Source organism: Dipodomys spectabilis, unplaced genomic scaffold, assembly GCF_019054845.1.
Source record: "Dipodomys spectabilis isolate Male_0828 unplaced genomic scaffold, ASM1905484v1 ptg000157l, whole genome shotgun sequence".
NCBI classification, from domain to species: Eukaryota; Metazoa; Chordata; class Mammalia; order Rodentia; family Heteromyidae; genus Dipodomys; species Dipodomys spectabilis.
This window is the reverse complement of record NW_024870834.1, coordinates 4,302,824-4,322,688: the sequence shown is the minus strand read 5'-3', so window position 1 is coordinate 4,322,688 and position 19,865 is coordinate 4,302,824. Positions and strand designations below refer to the sequence as shown.

At 41.9% G+C, this 19,865-nt stretch overlaps 1 protein-coding gene across 3 annotated transcripts in view; it reads right to left on the bottom strand.

Annotated features, from left to right (window-relative positions):
* Dicer1 (dicer 1, ribonuclease III) overlaps nt 1-19,865 on the bottom strand; it is a 65,595-nt gene that overhangs the window by 22,566 nt on the left and 23,164 nt on the right. For all 3 annotated transcript variants that reach the window (XM_042692468.1, XM_042692466.1, XM_042692467.1), the window contains 10 exons: nt 19,618-19,752; nt 18,767-18,927; nt 14,850-15,018; nt 12,675-13,147; nt 7,099-7,231; nt 5,363-5,605; nt 4,478-4,632; nt 3,024-3,156; nt 1,867-1,942; nt 913-1,052 (listed from right to left, as the gene is read on the bottom strand). In XM_042692468.1, coding sequence (XP_042548402.1) covers nt 913-1,052; nt 1,867-1,942; nt 3,024-3,156; nt 4,478-4,632; nt 5,363-5,605; nt 7,099-7,231; nt 12,675-13,147; nt 14,850-15,018; nt 18,767-18,927; nt 19,618-19,752 — 1,818 coding nt within the window. The remainder of the gene's footprint in view (nt 1-912; nt 1,053-1,866; nt 1,943-3,023; nt 3,157-4,477; nt 4,633-5,362; nt 5,606-7,098; nt 7,232-12,674; nt 13,148-14,849; nt 15,019-18,766; nt 18,928-19,617; nt 19,753-19,865) is intronic.

The following is a 19,865-nucleotide window of genomic DNA, read 5'->3' as shown; positions in this document are numbered from 1 at the left end:
CCAACACTGGCTAGCATCAGTGGTGCTGGTCCCTTAAAAATCAGTCTAATAGAACACTGGATAGGAAGGAAACAAGCATTTCACCCAAAAAAAGTGATACATATGTATTTTTAACAAAGAGCTTGGGACTCAGCGCAAATGGTAGAGCAACTGGTCAAGCAGGTACACGGTCATAAATTCAAACCCAATACTGCAATGAGAGAAACAGACAGACAGACAGACAGACAGACAGAGACAGAGAGAGAGGGAAGAGAGAAAGGAAGGAAGGAAGGAAGGAAGGAAGGAAGGAAGGAGAGAGGGAGGAAGAAAGGGAGGGAGGGAGGGGAAGAGAGAGAGAAAGACAGAAGGATTTGAATACTGAAAATGCTTAGCCTGGTGCATTATTTTAAAAGAAAAACTGAAAAAGACAAAAACCCCACATTTATGCTAAGTACACGGCAAAATATTGCCTTTGGGGTTCTTATTGGTAGAAAATATTAACAAATAGTTTAAAAATAAATTCTTAAGCCAAGCATGACTGGAACTGAAGTGAGATTCAGAGGTGTTGTTCTGACCTGCAGCCCATGCCTATCTCCCACTAAAGGGGGATGGTGCGTGCTCTACCTACCATGCCCACCACCCGGAGCACCTTCCACACCCACACAAGTGCTCCTGCCCTAGCCACTGCTAAAATGAATGGAAGAAGGAATATCTGCTCAAGTGAAATAAATCTATTTTGTGTGGAATTTGATACACGAGTCCAAGACTCCCTTTGCCAGGCTGGGGCTGGGGGAGAGATTTGACATGTGAGTAAAAGGGCAGATGTGGGAGGGGCTGTGAACTGGAGAGCAGACTGAGGGTCCAGGCAGGAATCTAGAAAGCACCAGGCAGAAAGAAAGGCTGTACTTGCACTCAGTTCTAAGCAATACTAACGGCTTTGGGGTAGCACTGTCTCCGCTTGGTGGAGCCTGGTCTTCCAGGAACACTTGTTTCTTCCTCGTCGTGCAAATCAAGCTCTTCTTCATACTTAACAGTCTCTTTCCCAACTGGCATTAAATGTTCATCCAGCTCGCCTAAAAAACATAGAATGACAATTAACATAAACAACCCTATTTTGCCTCTCAGATTAGTAAGTACTCTACAAAGCATCAAGTTATGAAGCAGGGAAGAGTCATGCAAGCTACAGCACTCTGCCTGCAATACTGCAAACACATTTACAACGCAACACCACACACTCTTCTCAGGCATTCATACTGTCAATAGGAGCAAGAATGCAATTTTTTTTCTTCTTTTTGTCAGTCATGGGGCTTGAACTCAGGGCTTGAGTACTGTCCCTGAGGTCTTTTTGCTCAACACTGGTGCTCTGCCACTTTGAGCCACAGCACCAATTCCAGTTTTCTGGTGGTTAATTGGAGTCTCACAGACTTTCCTGCCTGAGCTGGCTTCAAACCACGATCCTTAGATCTTAGCCTCCTGAGTAGCTAGATTATAAGCGTGAGCTACCAGTGCCCAGTGGAATGCAAATTCTAAGATTCAAAAATTAAAAAAAAAACAACTCGAGAGCATATCAGCATACATCCCTTCTAAACAGGTCAGAAAAAAAGCCTCATACACACATACACACACACACACACACACACACACACACACACACACACACACACACACACACACACAATACACACACGTGCACTATTAGAGACTAACCTGACAAATACACTGAAGGGAAATGGAAATATTTAAGACCTGACCCAACAGTTATACAGCAACAACAGCAGTTCCCAGGTCCACAAAACCCCTCAGAACCTGGGAAGTCCTTGAGATACTTTTTGTTTTACATTTCCAATTTAGTTCTATCACAAATGTTTCCCAACCCCATTTACTTACCAATTTTGTGAAGTTTTTCACAGCAGATCAGAGCCACAACTCTTTCAGCCAATCGTACACAGCTCATTGGTGGGCCCTGAAAACGACAAAGCCTTCCATCACATACTTGCAGCTTATGACCACAGCATGCACTCTCTGAGCCTCTACTTCTGAGTTTTTAAAGTTCAATTTAATAAGACCAAGATCCTGATTTTGAAAAATGACAGCAGCAAACGGTTTTAAAAAGCCTAACTTCCATATTTGAAATAGTCTTCCTTCTTTTTTGTGGTGGTGCTGGGGTGGAAGTAAGGTTTCAAACATGCTAGGTAAGTGTTCAATCAATGAGCTATATCCTCAGCCCTGAGATATCATCTTTAAAAATCCTGCCCAGAAGCTGGGCACCAGTGGCTCATGCCTATAATCCTAGCTACTCTGGAGGCTGAAATCTGAGGATCAAGGTTCAAAACCAGTCCAGGCAAGAAAGTCATGAGAATCTTATCTCTAATTAACCACCAAAAAGATAAAGTGAAGCTATGGCTCAATGGGAGAGCATTAGCCTTGAGCAAAAGAAGTGCAGGGATAGTGTGCCCAGGCCCTGAGCTCAAGCCACAGGTCCAGCATATACACACAAAAATCCAGCCCAGTAAAGAACTAAACTATAAACAAGAGTTTACAATTTTGATAAATATTTCAGTACGATTTTAAAGAATTTTATTCTCATGAATCCACAGACATGCAACAAAAGATGATGCTACACTGATATGTAATTATAACTCAGACTCAAGTACTGAGCAGCTTTCTATGAGCAGAAACTGCTCATCTACAGAACCTGCAGGTTGGTGCTGGGATCAAAGAAAGGATAAGAGCTACAAAAAGAATGTTATTTGAGTTGTCAGTAACACAGTGAGAACAGTTCAACTATATGTAATGATTTTATGTCACTGTATGTGTTAAAGCCACAACTCAGTAAGGGAAGGTCAGAGGTCATTCAGCCCATTCCAAGAGGGGGACAACTATATGGTTCATTAAAAATCTGAACATGTAGCTGATTACAAGATAAAAATCTAGTTTTCAAAGTGGATGTCACAATCAGTTTTATAACTTACATGTACTAGAAAAATGAGAACAAGCTAGAAGTGACAAACTAAGATGCACAACTGTTTCTTTTCCACACTTACAACAATGGAGGCGCGAAGGGGCGAGTTAATGGGCAGATAAAGGGTTGAGCAGAATGTACCATCGAGCAACTCCTGGGTTCTACATTTGGGAGCTAGGTGAGTGAATGGATCACTTGGTAGTCTAGCACAGTATCTATGAAGAAAAAAAAGAAAAATACGGGATCCAAGTGAAGGAAGGGGAGACAGTGTCCAAAAAAAATAAATGTACTCATTACTTGACTGACGAGTGAAATGGTAACCCCTTTATACAACACCTTAATAATTATATATACACACACATATATATATATATACATATACATATATATATATATATATATATAGAATAGTCATCAGTTAGGTAAGAACCACCAAACCACCAATGGCTGCATGGCCAGGGAGTCACCCTGGGAAACAATAAATCTTATACAGTCCCAGTCTTTGCTTAAAGCGTAAGGAAATGGTCACTTCACAACAGCAAATTTTTGGACCTCACTCAAGTGACATGTAAGGGCATAAGTCCCACGGTAAGACAGGATCAGAACACAGCATCACTCAGCCAGGTAATGGCCCAAACTATACAACCTGGACTTACATAATGTGGACAACATCCTATAGACTCCAGTGGAGAGGCAGACTACAAAATAACTAGACCACAGCCAAGTTTCAAGTCAGAGCCAAATGAGTCTGGTGATTCATTCTTGTGAACTTGGCACTCAGGAGGAGGTAGGAAGATCACAAGTTTGAGGCCAGCTTGGTCCACATAGCAAGATTCCATCTCAAAATAACCAATTAAAACAAACAATTAAAAAAAAAAAAACTTTCAAGGTCAAGGCTGAAGAGTGGCTCCTGGCTAAAGGAAACCAAGGAGATGGAAAGCAGGGAGTCCTGGTTTTAGACTGGCTGCACTGGCTACAAAGAATGTGCCTGTGAAAGCTGAATGGCAACTCTGGGTAAGGGGAGACAAGGTTAAAGAAAATCCATGAGTTTGCCCATGAATGAAATCCATCCTGATAGGTAAACTAAATAGGTAAACGTATTTTCTTATGTCTGAGAAATGTTACGTTAGAACAAAATAAATTAGAACATAATCAAAAATACAAATTAATTTATAATAAGATTATTTCTAATAAAAGATCAAAAGTTCATTTGCTAATGAAAATTATAGTATTATCTAAATTTTATGGAGCAAATAAAAAAACTAACATGGGGGGGAAATCAGAAAAAAAGTTATTTATAAAAATAACTCTAAAAGGAGGAGGAGTACATTGTGTCAGCTTTGTCAGTACTGACAAAGTACTGTACATACTGAACACTGGCTATACACAAAGGCTGTGTTTCACGAAAAATGCCACTTTTCTTTCATCAAAATACTGTGAGCCATAAATGAAAAGACTGGTGACAGTGTAATGTAAGCAACAACACTGACAAATTTTGCAATACCAGTATTTCCACACCAATTCCAGCTACCTTACCTATTGATATGCCCAATGGCTGTATTGATTGTGACCCTCGGGCCCCCATCGTCAGGCCTCAGCACATACGGTGGGAAAATGTCATCATCATCCACAATGGGGTCCACGTCATTCTCGCCAGTATCCACTGACTTGGAACACTTGTTTCTCAAAATCTGGAAGTGTGAAAACAGAACTTTGGATGAGAATAAATCCCTGCTTTGCCATACATTAGCTGTACCTATAAAAAAAATCTCTTTCAGCTAGGGGTGGTGGTGCACACCTGTAATCTCAGCACTGGGAAGACTGAGGCAGGAGGATGGTAAGTTCAAGTCTACATGGTGAGACCAACCCCCCAAAAATGAAGGTTCTTTTGATATGATATCAACCTCTCCTGAACACACTTTTGGAACTCCAAAGTTACCTGCTGCAGAAAACTGCAACCACAGAATCGTCCCAGCTCCCATCATGTGGAGACACCCCCCCATACAGTCCAAGGTCTACAATGCCCTACACACACACACACACACACACACACACACACACACACACACACACACACACACACACACACACACACACACACACACACACACACACACACACACACACACACACACACACACACACACACACATCCCCCTCAAGTATAACGATGTCACCATACTCCCTCTACAATACAATCCCACCAACAGACACTCTACTGTCCACACTTGAGGGTCCCTTCCCCAGCAATCTCTGTGCACCAGTGTACCAATGGTGCAAGCACTTTGATAACTGGTGCTGGGCTCTGTGACATACTTCAGTGTCCTGATAAAAGTCTGTGATGCACACTTGTTGGGATTCCTTTGTAGGGAAAGTGCTCCTATCTATTTCCATGCACACAAACAACAATGAAGATCTTACCTTTTCAATTGCTTTGTAGGTTTTCAGGTCTTCTTCAAAACTTTTGATTTTGTCTGTGTCTGCTAACATTATGTAATTAGAGATTGGGGCCCTTGCCCTTCCTTTAGACTGAACATAGGATCGATACTCTGTGGGCAAATCAAAACGAACCACCAAGTTGCATTTTGGTATATCAACACCCTCTTCTACAATACTTGTTGCAATAAGCAGGTTGGTCTCATGTGCTCGAAACTTCCTAAGTACCTGAAAAATATTAATCAAGAATAGCAATCCTAAGAAATCTGCCAAAGAAAACAAATTATTATAAAAATTATTAACAATGGTCATTTCTGGCTCATACCCTAGCTGTATTTCTAAGGTCAGCCTAGAGAAGATTGAGAGCATCACCAAAACACAGGCACATAGCCACAAGGAAAGAAAGTGATGTAATGACAGCAATCTTCAACTCAACAGGTGTGGGAAACCCCAGTACCTCTACTTTACAGAGCAATCATGTCCCACCCCACATCACAGAAAGCCACATGCCTCAAAGGGCTGTACAACATCCAACCAACTAAGTGAGCAAACAGCCACTCCTGGGGGTCTGTTCCCCAGTGATGCTAAACTCTGTCACTAGCATCCCGAAGGCACGTGGAATTAAAAATAACAAGCAGAGCTTTGCTTACTCCTGGAACCTTGGGAAATTCTCAAGGAGCCAGAATTCAAACAAAATGAAAGCTTTTTACACAAAATACAGAAAACTTCTTCAGATAGTCAGATCTATTAGAGCAGTTTACCCCAAATCTGGGCTATTATCAAAACACTGTGGAAAATTCCTTTACCAGGAATTAATTTTGCCAATTTTAAGGTAAATAACAAACTTTCAGTGACAGTTTTTATTTGCAAGTAAGAACATTATTTTACCTTTCAGCATCTTTATAATGCTATAATGTATAAAACCTTAAAAAGCAAATGGCAAAATAAGGCTAGGTGTTGTGGCACACACCTTTAATCCTAGCCACTCGGGAGGCAGAGATTGGGAATATTGCAGGTCAACACTAGCCTAATACAAAAAGAAAAAGAAAAACTCAACCAATAAGCCAGGTGTGGGAGTACATATCTATAATCTCAGCTACTTAGAAGACAAGGACAGAAGGACTAACAAAAATATGAGACCTCATTGGAAAAATAAAGAAAAAAAGGCTGATGGCATGGCTCAAGTGGTAGAGTATCTGTCTAGGAAGAACAGGACTCTGAGTTTCAATTCTAATTCTGCTACCTGACCCCCGCAAAAAACAAAGACAATACATAGTATTTTTAAAAAGTACCCAACCAATGAGGACCTTTAAAGAAAAAGAAAAGAATATTCTAAGAGATTTCAGCTTGTTGATCTGTAGCCACAAAGTCCTGTTTTTTTCCATGAGATATAGTTGTGTGTGACACAGGGAAATCAATTGTTTACACACCAAGTACATTTACTTAATAGCCACTTTAATTCTGAGCTAATATAACTGCAGTCACCTCATGAGACAGTCAATCTATACATGAACAAGTACCTTATATGGAGGGAGGAAAGGATGAAGGGAGGGAGAGGAGAGGGATAGGAGGAAAAGAAAGAAGGGAGGGGAGGGGAGGAGAGAGGAGGGCTGAGGAGGAGATTAACTGCTAGGGCCCTGGGAGTAGAGTCCAGTCCCTCTGGGCAGCTAGTCAGTTCATGTTCAGAAGACTGATATCCCAGTCGCTGCGAATTGAGTTACCTCTTCCTGTTTTCTGAACTCTGCTTCCATCTGTTTGTTACGAGGCTGATTCTTTCCAATGCCATGTCCAGTTATAAAGTTGCTGCTGATATAAGCCAGCTCTGGATCCTGTTTGCCAGCTTCCTTTATCAATCTAAGAAAATCATACACATTGGGAAGTTAAATAGAGTGAAAGGAAAAACATTTAAACTTCTGTTTTTAAGGTCTCTATTAAAATTCAAATACATGTACAGTGTAGGGGTTTTTTTTTATTGGTTTTATTTTGATTTTACCTATATCTTCATACCTAACAAAAGTCTTGGTCTTTTTTTTTTTTTTTTCCGGTTGTTGGGCTTGATTCTGGGCCTGGCCACTGTCCCTGAGTGCTTCAGCTCAAGGCAAGCATTCTATCGCTTGAGCCACAGCACCACTTCTGATTTTCTAGTAGTTTATTAGAGATAAGAGTCTCACAGACTTTCCTGCCAGGGCTGGCTTAGAACTGTAATCCTCAGACCTCAGCCTCCTGAGTAGCTGGATTACCGGTGTGAGCCACTGGAGCCTGGCTCTTTTTTATTTTTTTATTTTAATCCTATCATGCTCCACCAGAAATTGCAGCCCTGTTTTGGCAAACAGATCTTACCCTGCCAAATATAAGGCTGACTGACACTGAGCAGTGAAACGTTTGCATTATTTCCAACTCTTGAGGTGGCAATGGTGACCTAGGAATGTGGCCCAAGATGGGACCATGTTATGAGCTAAAAGCACAGTCCTCACTCGCCTTGGCCTCAGCAGCTACTACAATCTCTCACATGGTCACAGTGACACAGAGAAAGGAGGGATGATCCTGATACTCCAGAGAACACCTCCCACCCTCCACAGGGAAGAAAGCAGGCCAGCTGCTTCCAACAAAAAACAGCTGCTTCTCTCATCTCACCCAGCACCTTGTATCATGGGACACAAACAGAGCTCTTGGGAAAGAAGTGCAGTACTAATACTTTCTGCTCCCCAGGCTGCTAACCAGAGTTCAGCAGAGTATAGATTTCAGCACAACAGTGTCACAAAATTCCCACCAATCCAGTCATGAGAAAAGCTACCCAGGGCTGCAGCCCCTTCCTGCCTGCTCCTCTGTATTAACCCAGGGTGCCAGAAAACCAAACATGGCCTTCTGGCTGAGACATGGAAAAGAGCTACAGGACAGGATCACATTACACGGAGGCCGAAGGGTAACAGTTAGTGCTGCCATTACAGCTATTTTGGAAAGCCCCTCAGTGGAGAACTCAGCACACAGGATAAATGGTTCCACACCTGACTTAAATGATCCCACATGGTTTCTCTGAAGTCACGCCACACCGTATAAATTCCTAATGGAAAATTGCATTCTTAAGTCAAACCACTTTTTCCTTTTGAATACATGAAACAGGCTAATATCAAAGCACCAGGTCTCTGCTGCCCTTAATCGGTAGAACACTGGTGTGTCCAGGATAGCTGGCGAGTACTCACCCTGTCAGAATCAGAAAGTTCCTCATGTCCCAGGTCTGTTTCATTATCACAGTGGATGTGTGGTGTCAATAACAGATGACAGAATTACGTGCAAACAAATAATATACCCTAATGCTTAAAACCTGTAACAGATCACCTTAGAAACATCATGGACTTCCAAATTTGAATGTAACAGAGGTTCTTTTGGTTGTTTTGGTTGTTTTTTTTTTAAAACAGATTTCAAATTACTTGTAACCAAAGCAAAGACTTCACCAAAATGTTCAATCTTGTCATTCCAACTAGCTGAGAAATGGAAGGGCGCTCTAGTGCTGGCGTGTCTCTCCTGAACAACATGGGTCCCGCGTGAAAACTGCAGGACTGAAGAGACACCACAGCGGTGATGACGTCAAATGCCGCCCATCCCGCTAGCACTTAGAGGAAAGCCGTCTCCCTACTGGATGGATTAGGGGATGCCCAGCCATGCCCCAAGACAAAGCCATGGGCTTTGAGAGAGTAAAACCTGCACCCGCCACCCACAAGGAGTTTCACAAAACAAATACAAATCAGCACCTTCTTGCCACCATGGAATGGCTCAAAGAAAATCTCACCTCTTGATATGAGTTGTTCCACAACAAGCCATTTGGTAAATTATCCTGTATTCTAGTGCACAGTGCTTCTTATCCTATCTATAGACAACCAAGTTAAAAAACAAGAAAGTTCCCATGCATCAGAAATCAATATTTTTGTAAAATTTTATAAAAATGTGAAATGCTCAGATCAGTGCTCATCAAAACCAAGCAAAGACCAACAACTTCTTACAGATAAGTGGAAATGGAGGACAGGAGAGCAAGGAGCTATGATCCCTGGGATGAAAGAGCAGACAGGAAAAACAAAAGAGGAAGGCAGTGGAATCAGGCACGGTAATCCTAGCACAAGGGAGCTGTAGCAGGAGGCTCGTGAGTTCAAGACCAGCCTGGGCTACATAGCAAGACTCTTGTTTCCAAAACAACTAGAAAACAGGAAGGGAAAAAAAAAACGGCAGATCAACATAAGGTCTGAAGTGTAGTCCCTGCATTAAACAATGTTGAGTTTTCTTAGCTGACACATAGAGTGACATGATATAAGCCAAGGAGGCTGGGGGAGGACATGTGGCAATGCTAGGCTATCTTACCAGCTTTCCAAAAGTCTCAAGTTATTCCAGAAGAAAATGCTATTAGGAGAAGACTATCTTTTAGATAGAGACAGGAAGTGAACTTGGGCTAGCTCAACATCGGTATCATACGCCACTAATAAATCACCCAGTGATAAAACAAAGTGTCTGGGAGCCTTTTCTGCAAATCTGGCTGGGTCACAGACTTTACGTGTCTCATTCTGTCTGTATCAGGCAGTGCTGAAGCATAGCTGAGCAACCAATAACTCCTTGAGGTGAATGGCGTGGCAAACAAAAGCAGACAATCCACACAACACACACACACACACACACACACACACACACACACACACACACACACACACACACACACACACACACACACACACACACACACACACACACACACGCGCGAAGCCAATCCTTTATTTCATCAGGAGAGAACAGCCATGCACTGTACAGCTTACACCCTCAAAAAACTGCCCCCTTAACTGAGGGAAGGAAAGAATGTGGATTTCAGGAAGTTTTTCTAAGCTTATTAGAAAGCTTACTGGAACAGGACTTCTATTGTATGTGTAATTAGCTGCCCATAAAGTCAACCCTCAGACCGCTCTAGATTCGTTCTGGAACACTAAATGCCAGACACATTTATGAAAGCTGATCACAATTAATCTGATCCTTAGAGTCAATAGGAAGTAGCTGATTGATTTTAGATAAACCTTTTTGGGCTAATAACCTTGCTATGAAAACTGACACGACTCTCCATCCACATGCATAAAGATCAATCCCCAGAATGGTGGGGAGCGTTCAAAAACCTGGAGGAAAGAAAGAAAACCAACTCTCATCCTTCCCAAACCCCTTAACATTTGAATATTTGTGCCATCCTTTATGCCTATAACTGGGCTTAGAAATGTGCAGTTTTAAAAAAAATTTGTTATTGTGTGATGTACAAAGTGTGCCAAGATTTCCAACCCCTGAAATGCCTTTCTTCGTTCTAAGAAACAATGCATCTGCTGCCCTGAGCTACTGGCCTCCGCTTGGTGCTTCCCAATGCAAAGCACTGCCTTTGGCACTCAGAGATGCCCAGGGGGCACTGTGAGAACAGAAGGTGGACGCTGGGGGTTAGGATGTTGTTGGGATACTAGAATTATCCCTGCCACTCACTACTAGTTTAACTCAGAGCAAACCATTTTTTGTTCATGGCATTTCTTTTTTAAAAATAAAAATTAAGTGGCTTGGACGAGACAGTCATTGGGGTCCCCTTCCAACCTCAAATTTGATTTGAAGGTCATTCCACACCTGACGTTATTTTGTATCATCGTCGTCGGAAGGTTCAGGCTCAATGACTATGAAAATTACCAGACTGAAAACTGCCAGACGACTACCCTTGAGTCTAATTTCCATTTATTAAAAAAAAAAAAAAAGTTAAAACGACTAAACATTCAGAAGCAGTTAAGGAAAAAGAAATTACCTCAGGAAACAAAGCTTAATTTCCTCAGAGATCGCTATTTTCAGAAAAGGCTCTTAGAGATCAACTTTGGCCAATTAATGGATCTCACTGAAAAGTACATCGTCTTTAAATATAAAATATGGACTCTTTCTTGGCAGAAAGTAATAGAGCATCCAACCCACAAACCCAAAGGACCGTACATTAAGTGATCATTTGCCACATACTGAAAGTGTAGCTCTTTGGATGGGACTACAATCAGAGAAAAATAAGCCTTCACTGAAGATGAGGTAGGGCTGGAGCCCACAATCAATGTGGACTCACTGTCACCGCTGCAAACGTTCTCCCTTCCCATTCAGTAAACGGTAATACACAGTCTGAACCAAGGCCAACTGCAAGCCTTGTTGCTCCTAATTTTTTCCAATTCAGCCTTGACAACATGAATCCAACAGTAAGTATGCTGGAAATTCTTTCCTCTGCACTTGAACCACAACAATCACCTCAGAAGACTTGTGACTTGGAAAGGTCTCAGGATTTTCCTGCTGCAGGCAAGCAAACAAGCCTATACCTGGTGGGTGTTTGCTAGCTTAAACAATTCTAATGCTATCTACATGGAGAGATTATGAGATCTCAAAGGCCACAAGGCTCAGTCACTAAGATGTTCAATCTACTACACCTTGAGTCAACTGCTACATCAGCCACTCATCCTGGACATGCTTGTTCATCAGATGCCAATGGCAAACCCCAAGTGAAATCAGGCCTCCCACACCCACTTGTCAGGTTTCATGAAGTTGCCAGAGTGACCCCCACCCCAGTCCTGTGGGGTAATTTATGGGGGCTTCCTCAGTAAGCATGACTGATTAAGACAAGATTGGCTTCTGATGCTCAACTCACCTTCAGCCTCCTCCCCTCCACTAATTCTGTCCTGGAATTCCCAGTGACCAAATGATCCAGAAGCAATCCAGTAGTTGCTAGCCACAAACTGACTCATTAACATACAAAAAACATCACTTAAAAGATTGTAAGGATTTTAGGACTTTGCTGCCAGGAACCCAACAATAAAAACATATAGATAACTCAATATCGCAACACAGAAAAAAATGAGCTACAATACTCAGATAAAATGTACCTAATAAGGAAAAAGCTTTGTGTAGAATGCTTAATAGCACAAGCCTAACGTATAAAGGCCAATAAATACTTGACTTGAATTATGTGATAGAATAAAAAGCAAGCAATGCTTCACTAGAATGTAACTTAATTTTTCTATACTTGTTCTCTATTTTAGAGGAATTAAAATGTCAGTCATGTCAAAATAAGCCTTTAGGGAGAGTACCTGTTTCAATAAGCCTCCCTGACATAAGCCTCCGTGCTCAGCCTCACCTTCCTCACTGAGGAAGGAACTGTGTAAATGACACTGACGTGGGCACACGCCCCCCTACAGTGACTTTTATGACCTACTGCTTCACAACACAAAAGCTGCCTTATTTCCAGTGCAAACAGGCATTAACCTCGGACATTTACCTGTTTAAGACAACTGCTGTATATCTTCTCTCCACAAAAATAATTCCACAGAGAATATTGGTAAATGGAGAAGGAAAATTTGTCTCTGGCTTTTCTTTTTCTTCAATTTCTTCATCTTCATCGTCATCCTCAGAGTCACTCCAAGAAACGTAATTATCCTGATTCCTATTATTATACCACTCAACACTTTCAAACTGCTGCCGCTCATATGGTTTGTATTTGCGCAAGATCTCAAGCAGTTTTATTACTTTAGGGGTTACGAATTTCAGGTCAAGGGAAGCAGGTGAGAAGCTCTCTTCACACAGTGCATGGATTTTCCTCAGGAAAGTGTCTGTAAACAGCAAGAATTTCCGGTGCAGCTCCTCCTGTTCATGTTTGATATACTTCTGAAGCTCTCTTACCATCATCCCAGCCACTTTATCAGCACACCAGGGTCCCAGCACCACCAGCACTTCCCGGCAGTCTGACAGTATCTACAAAGAAAAGTGGAGGAAAGCCAGGTGCTAGCTGATGGTCCAGCTCACTCCATATGCTTTTACTCCTACTCCTATTCTAAATGCCCCTTCCAAATCAATTCCACCACCAATAACTACCAACAGTGAGGTCCAGTCTCCAGCTTTGCAGGAAAAAGTCAGATTTTCTCTACAGTTCCATGGATCTATACTTGGAACTAGGTCTTTTTCTAACAAAAATAATGAAATAGTCATTACAAGATGCAAGGCTAATAAGGCTAATAAAATCTAGTAAAGTTAATATTAGATCTCTGATTAGTTAGAACCACAACTGAATCCTACCCTTCCTGTCAAATTACTCAAAGAACTGGGCAGGCAGTTTTTACTTTAGAAGTTCTAGGCCTTCAAAAAGAGCACCGCATGGTGCTGGGAATGTGGCTTACTGGTGGAATACTTGTCTCACAGGCAAGAAGCCCTGGGTTTGACTCCTTATAAACAAATATAACAATAATAAAAAAAACTTCTTTTTAAAGACACTACAATTTTCCTTGCACTATCTGGTCTTAAATGTTCTATCACAGTGAGTACTATGAAGGGAAATACTATGAGTGCTGGATGAATGCTGGAAGGATACCTGCCAGCAGTTGCAAAGGTAACTGGAGTACCCCAAACCCACCATAGCACCGTCCTCTGCCCACCCCAAGGGTGGGGCTCATCCTTAAAGATCAGCTAAACCAGATTCTGAGCCTGGAACCTACCCAGAGTGCCCTACCCCCACACACATACAACTTTAGATCAGAGCCAAGTTTTAACAGGGGAACTGCATAGCAATGAAAGATACAGTGAGTTAAGTATGGAACAAGCAAGAAACAATAGGGTGAAAAAGTCCAGCCATGCTGCTCTAGGAATAAGAAGCATGGGAGAAATGAAGACTGTATAGAACATCGGCCTTCAGCATGGATGCACACCCATAGAGTGAGGTTCAGGACTCAGTGCCTTCAAGATCACTGAGGGGGCTGGGAAGGTGGCTCAGTGGTAGAGCACTTGCCTTGCATGCTCGAGGCCCTGGGTTCAATTCCTCAGCACCACATAAGCAAAAAGAAAAAAGCCGGAAGTGGTGCTGTGGCTCAAGTGGTAGAGCGCTAGCCTTGAGCTGAAGAGCTGAGGGACAGCACCCAGGCCCAGAGTTCAGGCCCCACTACTGGACCCAAAAAAAAAAAAAAAAAGATCACTGAGGGCTCCTTAGACCCCACCCCAGAACTTCTGACTCATCAGGTTGGAGTGGGCCCCATGATTAGCATTTCTAACAAGCTGAGAGGGTGGGACCCTGCTGCCTTAAAGGATTTCTTCTAAGCTGTACCACAGGGACAACAGGCTCATGTCCAGTTAAACACAGCAGAAAAGGGCAAAAGGCTCATTTATTCCAAGTGTCTGGACAAGAACTAATTTACTTGGCCAAAAACAAGCCAGTAAACATCAGGCCTACTCTTCACACTTATATAACCATGACTGACCCCCTATCTCATGTCCTTAAGTCCTGCAAAGAGGCCTATTCTTAATAATGTAAGATCAAACAGGTAAGCCCAACCTTCAACCTAATATGATCTTCTCAATGAAAGATGTTCAAGGAGACAATCAGATGTATAAAAAATAGCATCACTAGAAGCATATTTCATTTCAGTATTAAAAAGAAACAATATTGTTGACATTCTGTATTGCTTACCTGTTTTGAAATTAAAGTAGAATCTCTTTCTTTTGAATGTACAGATATATTACAGTCATTGATAAAATTAAGTGCTTCTTCTAGTTCCTTGAGCAGTCTGTCATAGAGCCCACTTCGATCGGTGAATGGTCCGCAATCTACCACGATCTCACATGGCTGGGAAGTGTACCTGCAAGTGTTGTCAGGCTCACAATGGTGAAAAAACAAAGAACAGGCAAAGAAAATAGAATCAAGTATATTCCAAAATATTACCAATTTTAGAGTTTTCTTTATTACTTTTCTGCACTATTAAATTTCCCCACAGAAAATATGTTGTTGTTTTCCATAAGCCAATAAAGTACTATTTAGGAGAGAAAGGGCAAAGAGGAGAATACAACCAGGCACTGATGGCTCATACATGTAATCCTAGCTGGTCAAGAGGCTGAGATCTGAAGATCGCAGTTCAAAGCCAGTCTGGGCAGGAAAATCCATGAGACTCTTCTATTTCCAATTAACCACCAACAGGCCAGAAATGGAGCTGTGGCTCAAGAGATAGAACACTAACCAGGGCAAGCAGGAGAGGGAGGTGGGAATACAAATTGGGCATCTACTACACTGCAAGAACCACAGCAGCAACCTCACATGGCCTCAAACTTTAATCCTCACACAGGGAGGCTTCTGAAGGAAATGAGAGTCCAAACATACTAAGTGGTTCTATCTACCAAAGCTTGGGACTATCTTTTTCGGAAGGCTCTATCAGCTAACTCCACTGTACCCACTGCCTCCCCTGACACCTCGTTTTTGTTTTTTAAGTTCACAGCAGAGAGCTGGGCATCCGTCACTCATGCCTATAATCCTAACTACTCAGGAGGCTGAGATCTGAAGACTGGGGTTCATAGCCAGACCCGACAGACAACTCCAAGACTGTTATCTCCAAATAACCAGCAAAGAGCTATAACTGGAGATATGAGTCAAACAGAATGCCAGCCCTGAGTGGGAAAGCTGAATGAAGGTGTCAGGTCCTGAATTTAAGCCCCAGTAACCTATCCACACACACTACAACATTCTGATCCCTTTACATTTCTACCTAGTTTCAATGTGTATCTCCATTTGAGCCAAAAGGCAGAGTCAGCCCATGGCTTCCTAGAATAGTCTACCTGTTTTTATCTATACCATGTTCACCTGTTAGGTTACAAGGAATAAAAGCTTATCATGAGGCTGATGTTCAAAGAACTGCCTGTGTGGACAGGTTTCATTACTCTCCCAGTTTTATCATAAAGCATATCTACTTCCACACTATCTGAAGTTTTAACACCTGCAAATGTATACTTTATTTTCATTACCCTTGTAAGGAAAACTGCCACAGAATTCGTTCATTTGTGATATCACTCCTTGGATCACATCACATGACTACCAGAATGGCACATCAATATCTTAAAAACACAGTGATGATTTTAAAGAACTACAGCGATGATATTTAATACTACAGTGCTCACTTTTCTCAACCCTGATCAGAATTTACATTTAACTAGAGAATGTTCTTCTCTAAAACATTGGAGAATTAGATAATGCTAAGCCATAAGTTATTAAGAAGTCATTACTTGCATACTCTAATAACTACTTCTCCCAAAGCTCCTGTTCATATAAGCCAAACCACAATCTCGGGTCAGATAAAAGCCCAAGCATAACTTTCTAAAAAACATGTAAGATGTATGTGTGTAGATCACAGCTAGTAGAGGCAAAATCAAAACTCATATACCCAAGAGTCACAGATTTGGATTTTGGAAACTGGTGGAGCCCAAAATGTTATCTTTTTCTTGCTCTACAAAGACCATTTCCCAAATTCCTACTAAATGCCAGAACACTGTAAAGTATTTTCCATAGCTCCAATGCAACTGGTATCATGGAATCTTATGAAACCACTGTGTACCACTTTCCAGGCCTAGGGAAGTGATTCACCGTGGTCACACACCTGATTATTAGTGATCATTAATTAGCTGATTATTAAGTTTGATTATTAATATAAAATGCATGCCTTATTAAACTCCCTAAAGCAGTCAGTTTTTTTTCTACTTACTCCAGCGGTCCTGAGAACCACCACAGTGGGAAACAAAGTTGTTTAACTCATACTAGAATAACGATTATTTTGATATGAGCTGAATTAGTCACATTTACTTAAATTTTTTGTTGTTGTTGTTGTTGGTCATGGGGCCTGAACTCTAGGCCCAGGTGCTGTCACTCAGCTCTCCAGCTCAAGGCTAGCGGTCTACCACTTGAGCCACAGCTCCACTTCCGGTTTTTTCTGCTTATGTGGTGCTAAGGAATGGAACCCAGGGCCTCATGCATGCAAGGCAAGCACTCTACCACTGAACTACCTTCCCAGCCCCTGCTTAAAAATTTAACTAGATTCCCTGGGTGCCAGTGGCTCACACCTATAATCCTAGCTACTCAGAGGCTGAGATCTGAGGATCGCAGTTTGAAGCCAGCCGGGGCAGGAAAGTCCATGAGACTCTATTCTCCAATAAACTACTCAGAAAAAGCTGGACGTGGCTCTGTGGCTCAAGTGGTAGAGCATTAGACTTGAGCACAGGGAGGCTCAGGGACAGAGCTCATGCCCTGAGTTAAAGCCATAGGATTGGCAAAAAAAAGTAACTAGCTATTTCCTTCTATAGGCTCCCCTCCACCAACTTTAGCAAATCAAGAAGGTTGTGTGCATATGTTTTTCTCTAAATTACTGAAGGTCAAAAACATAACCTCCAAAAGAGCCAAACCTACAAATCAGAAGAACCTACTTCTCAGAAGTCTACAACCTATATTTATAATAGTGTTTCCAAAAATTTCCAAGTAAGTTAGCATAGTGTGAGACATCTAGGTCATAATAACAAAACACACAAACACACATCAGCACAAAAGAAAAGTGCAGACAAGTGTGGGGTCTCAGCAGCACCAGGAACAAGGAAGAACTGACTAACTGTGAGGCGATACAAGGGCTCATGGTGAGATGCCTCCACAAGGGGCAACCTAAGAGATGCTTTTGCTGGGTCTGTGAATTCACTGAAAGCTGAGTGCCCAGTCCACCCCTCCTTAGCATCTGTGGCTTTGAACCTTGACCACACTCCCTGCTGCATCACAAAGCAACCATCTAGGAACTGGAGGGGTAGCTCAAGTGGAGAATGCATGCCTTGATCAAAAGAGCTCAGGGACAGTGCCCAGGCCCTGAATTCAAGTAAGTCCCATTACTAGCATCCATGCATGCACGCGTGTGTGCACACACACGCACGCACACACAGAGCTAATATTTAGAGCAGAGACACAGCTCCATGGCAGTGCTTGCCTAGCAAGTGCAACATCCTAGGTTCAATCCCCAGTACCAAAAAATAAAAAATAAAAATAAAAATACAACCATCCAGGGGTTTAGGAACACCTGAGATTCACCGGAAGCATCTGTGCCACTCAAGGGCAATGCCTTCTTTTTATCTTGTTTAAGAAGCCAGCCAGAAGGCCAAAGACCACCCGCCAGGCCTTCAGAGTCAAAGGCAAAGCTAGCAGTCCACTGCCATCCTGTGACGGAAACCATGCTAACTCTGAACATCTTTCCCAGCCCCAGACTCCGTCCCCATGATTTAACCTGAAGCCAATGTCAGTACCTCGGAAGACAGCTAAAAGTGTATTAAAAGCGCTGTCTTTACATCGCTGCTGTGCAGTAACTTTCCTTTCTCTGCCCTTCACCTTGTCTTTATATGGGGGTAAGTGCTGAACCTAACGTGGGACTCCTGAGGTCTACAGACCCGGTTTCGTCTCCATCTGTTCTCTATGGAATTGTCTCAATCCTTCAATTCAATTCAACTGGCCTCCCCACAAGGCACTAGGGCAGACACCTTGGACGGGGTAACTTGGGCACAAGCAGGCTCAGAAAGCCAGCAATCAGAAGCACTTACCTGTCTAAGACCACCAGGTCAGTTGCAGTCTCAGCATTACTCTTAAGAATTTTCTCCAGTTTCTGAATCTTTTCTTCCAGTTCCTCTGGGTCACATTTCCCATTTAAAATGGAGGCGGTCAGCCCCAAAATGCGAGGGCATGATGGACAACTGTCACAGAGCTAACATAATAAAACACTGACAGTGAACACTTCATTCTGAAGGTCATACTAGAAATGCTAACATGTTAAAAAATACCACAACCACTGACAAACACTAAAAATCAGCTTCTTCAGTGGAAACATCAGTACAAGCAAGGGCAGTAAAATATGACAGAATTCTGTAGTCTGTTTAAAAATCTGCTTTTCATATGGACATATTTAGATATTCTAAAACATTATTATATGCAAATTCATTTATATTACAATGCTTAAAAACAATGTACATTTAAATAAATATTTACTTAATTAAATTAAAATTCATTCATTCATTTATACTCTGGAATTAGGTTTCTAACAGTGGTAACTAATATTATTTTTCTTATCTTTGGGGTTTTTTTTGCTGGTCCTAAGGCTTGGACTCTGAGCCTAGGTGCTGTCTCTGAGCCTCTTTGTGCTCAAGGCTAGTGCTCTACAATTTGAGCCACAGTGCCATTTTCAGCTTTTTCTGAGTAATGGAGATAAGAATCTCATGGACTTTTCTGCCTGGGGTGGCTTTGAATCATGATCCTAAAATCTCAGCCTCCTGAGTAGCTAGGATCACAGGCATGAGCCACCAGTACCTGGCTTATTTTTCATATCTTAAAGAAAATCTGTATATATTCAGTCATTTGATCGTGAAATATTAAATCTGAAAATGTCTAAAAAACCTACCTTCATGATTTCTCGGTACGGATGATCTAGAATTGCAAGATGACACTCATCAAACACCAAGAGGTTAATGTCTGACAGTGACAAGTAACCATTTTTCAAAACATTCAAAGCCACATAGCATGTCATTATGAGAACCTAAAAAAAAGTAGGCATCAGTATACAAACAAGCCGTGCCCCTGCCTGGATATACTTAGATGAGAACAGATAATTAAGCCACCATATCAAAGGTGAGATTAAGAAATTCACCA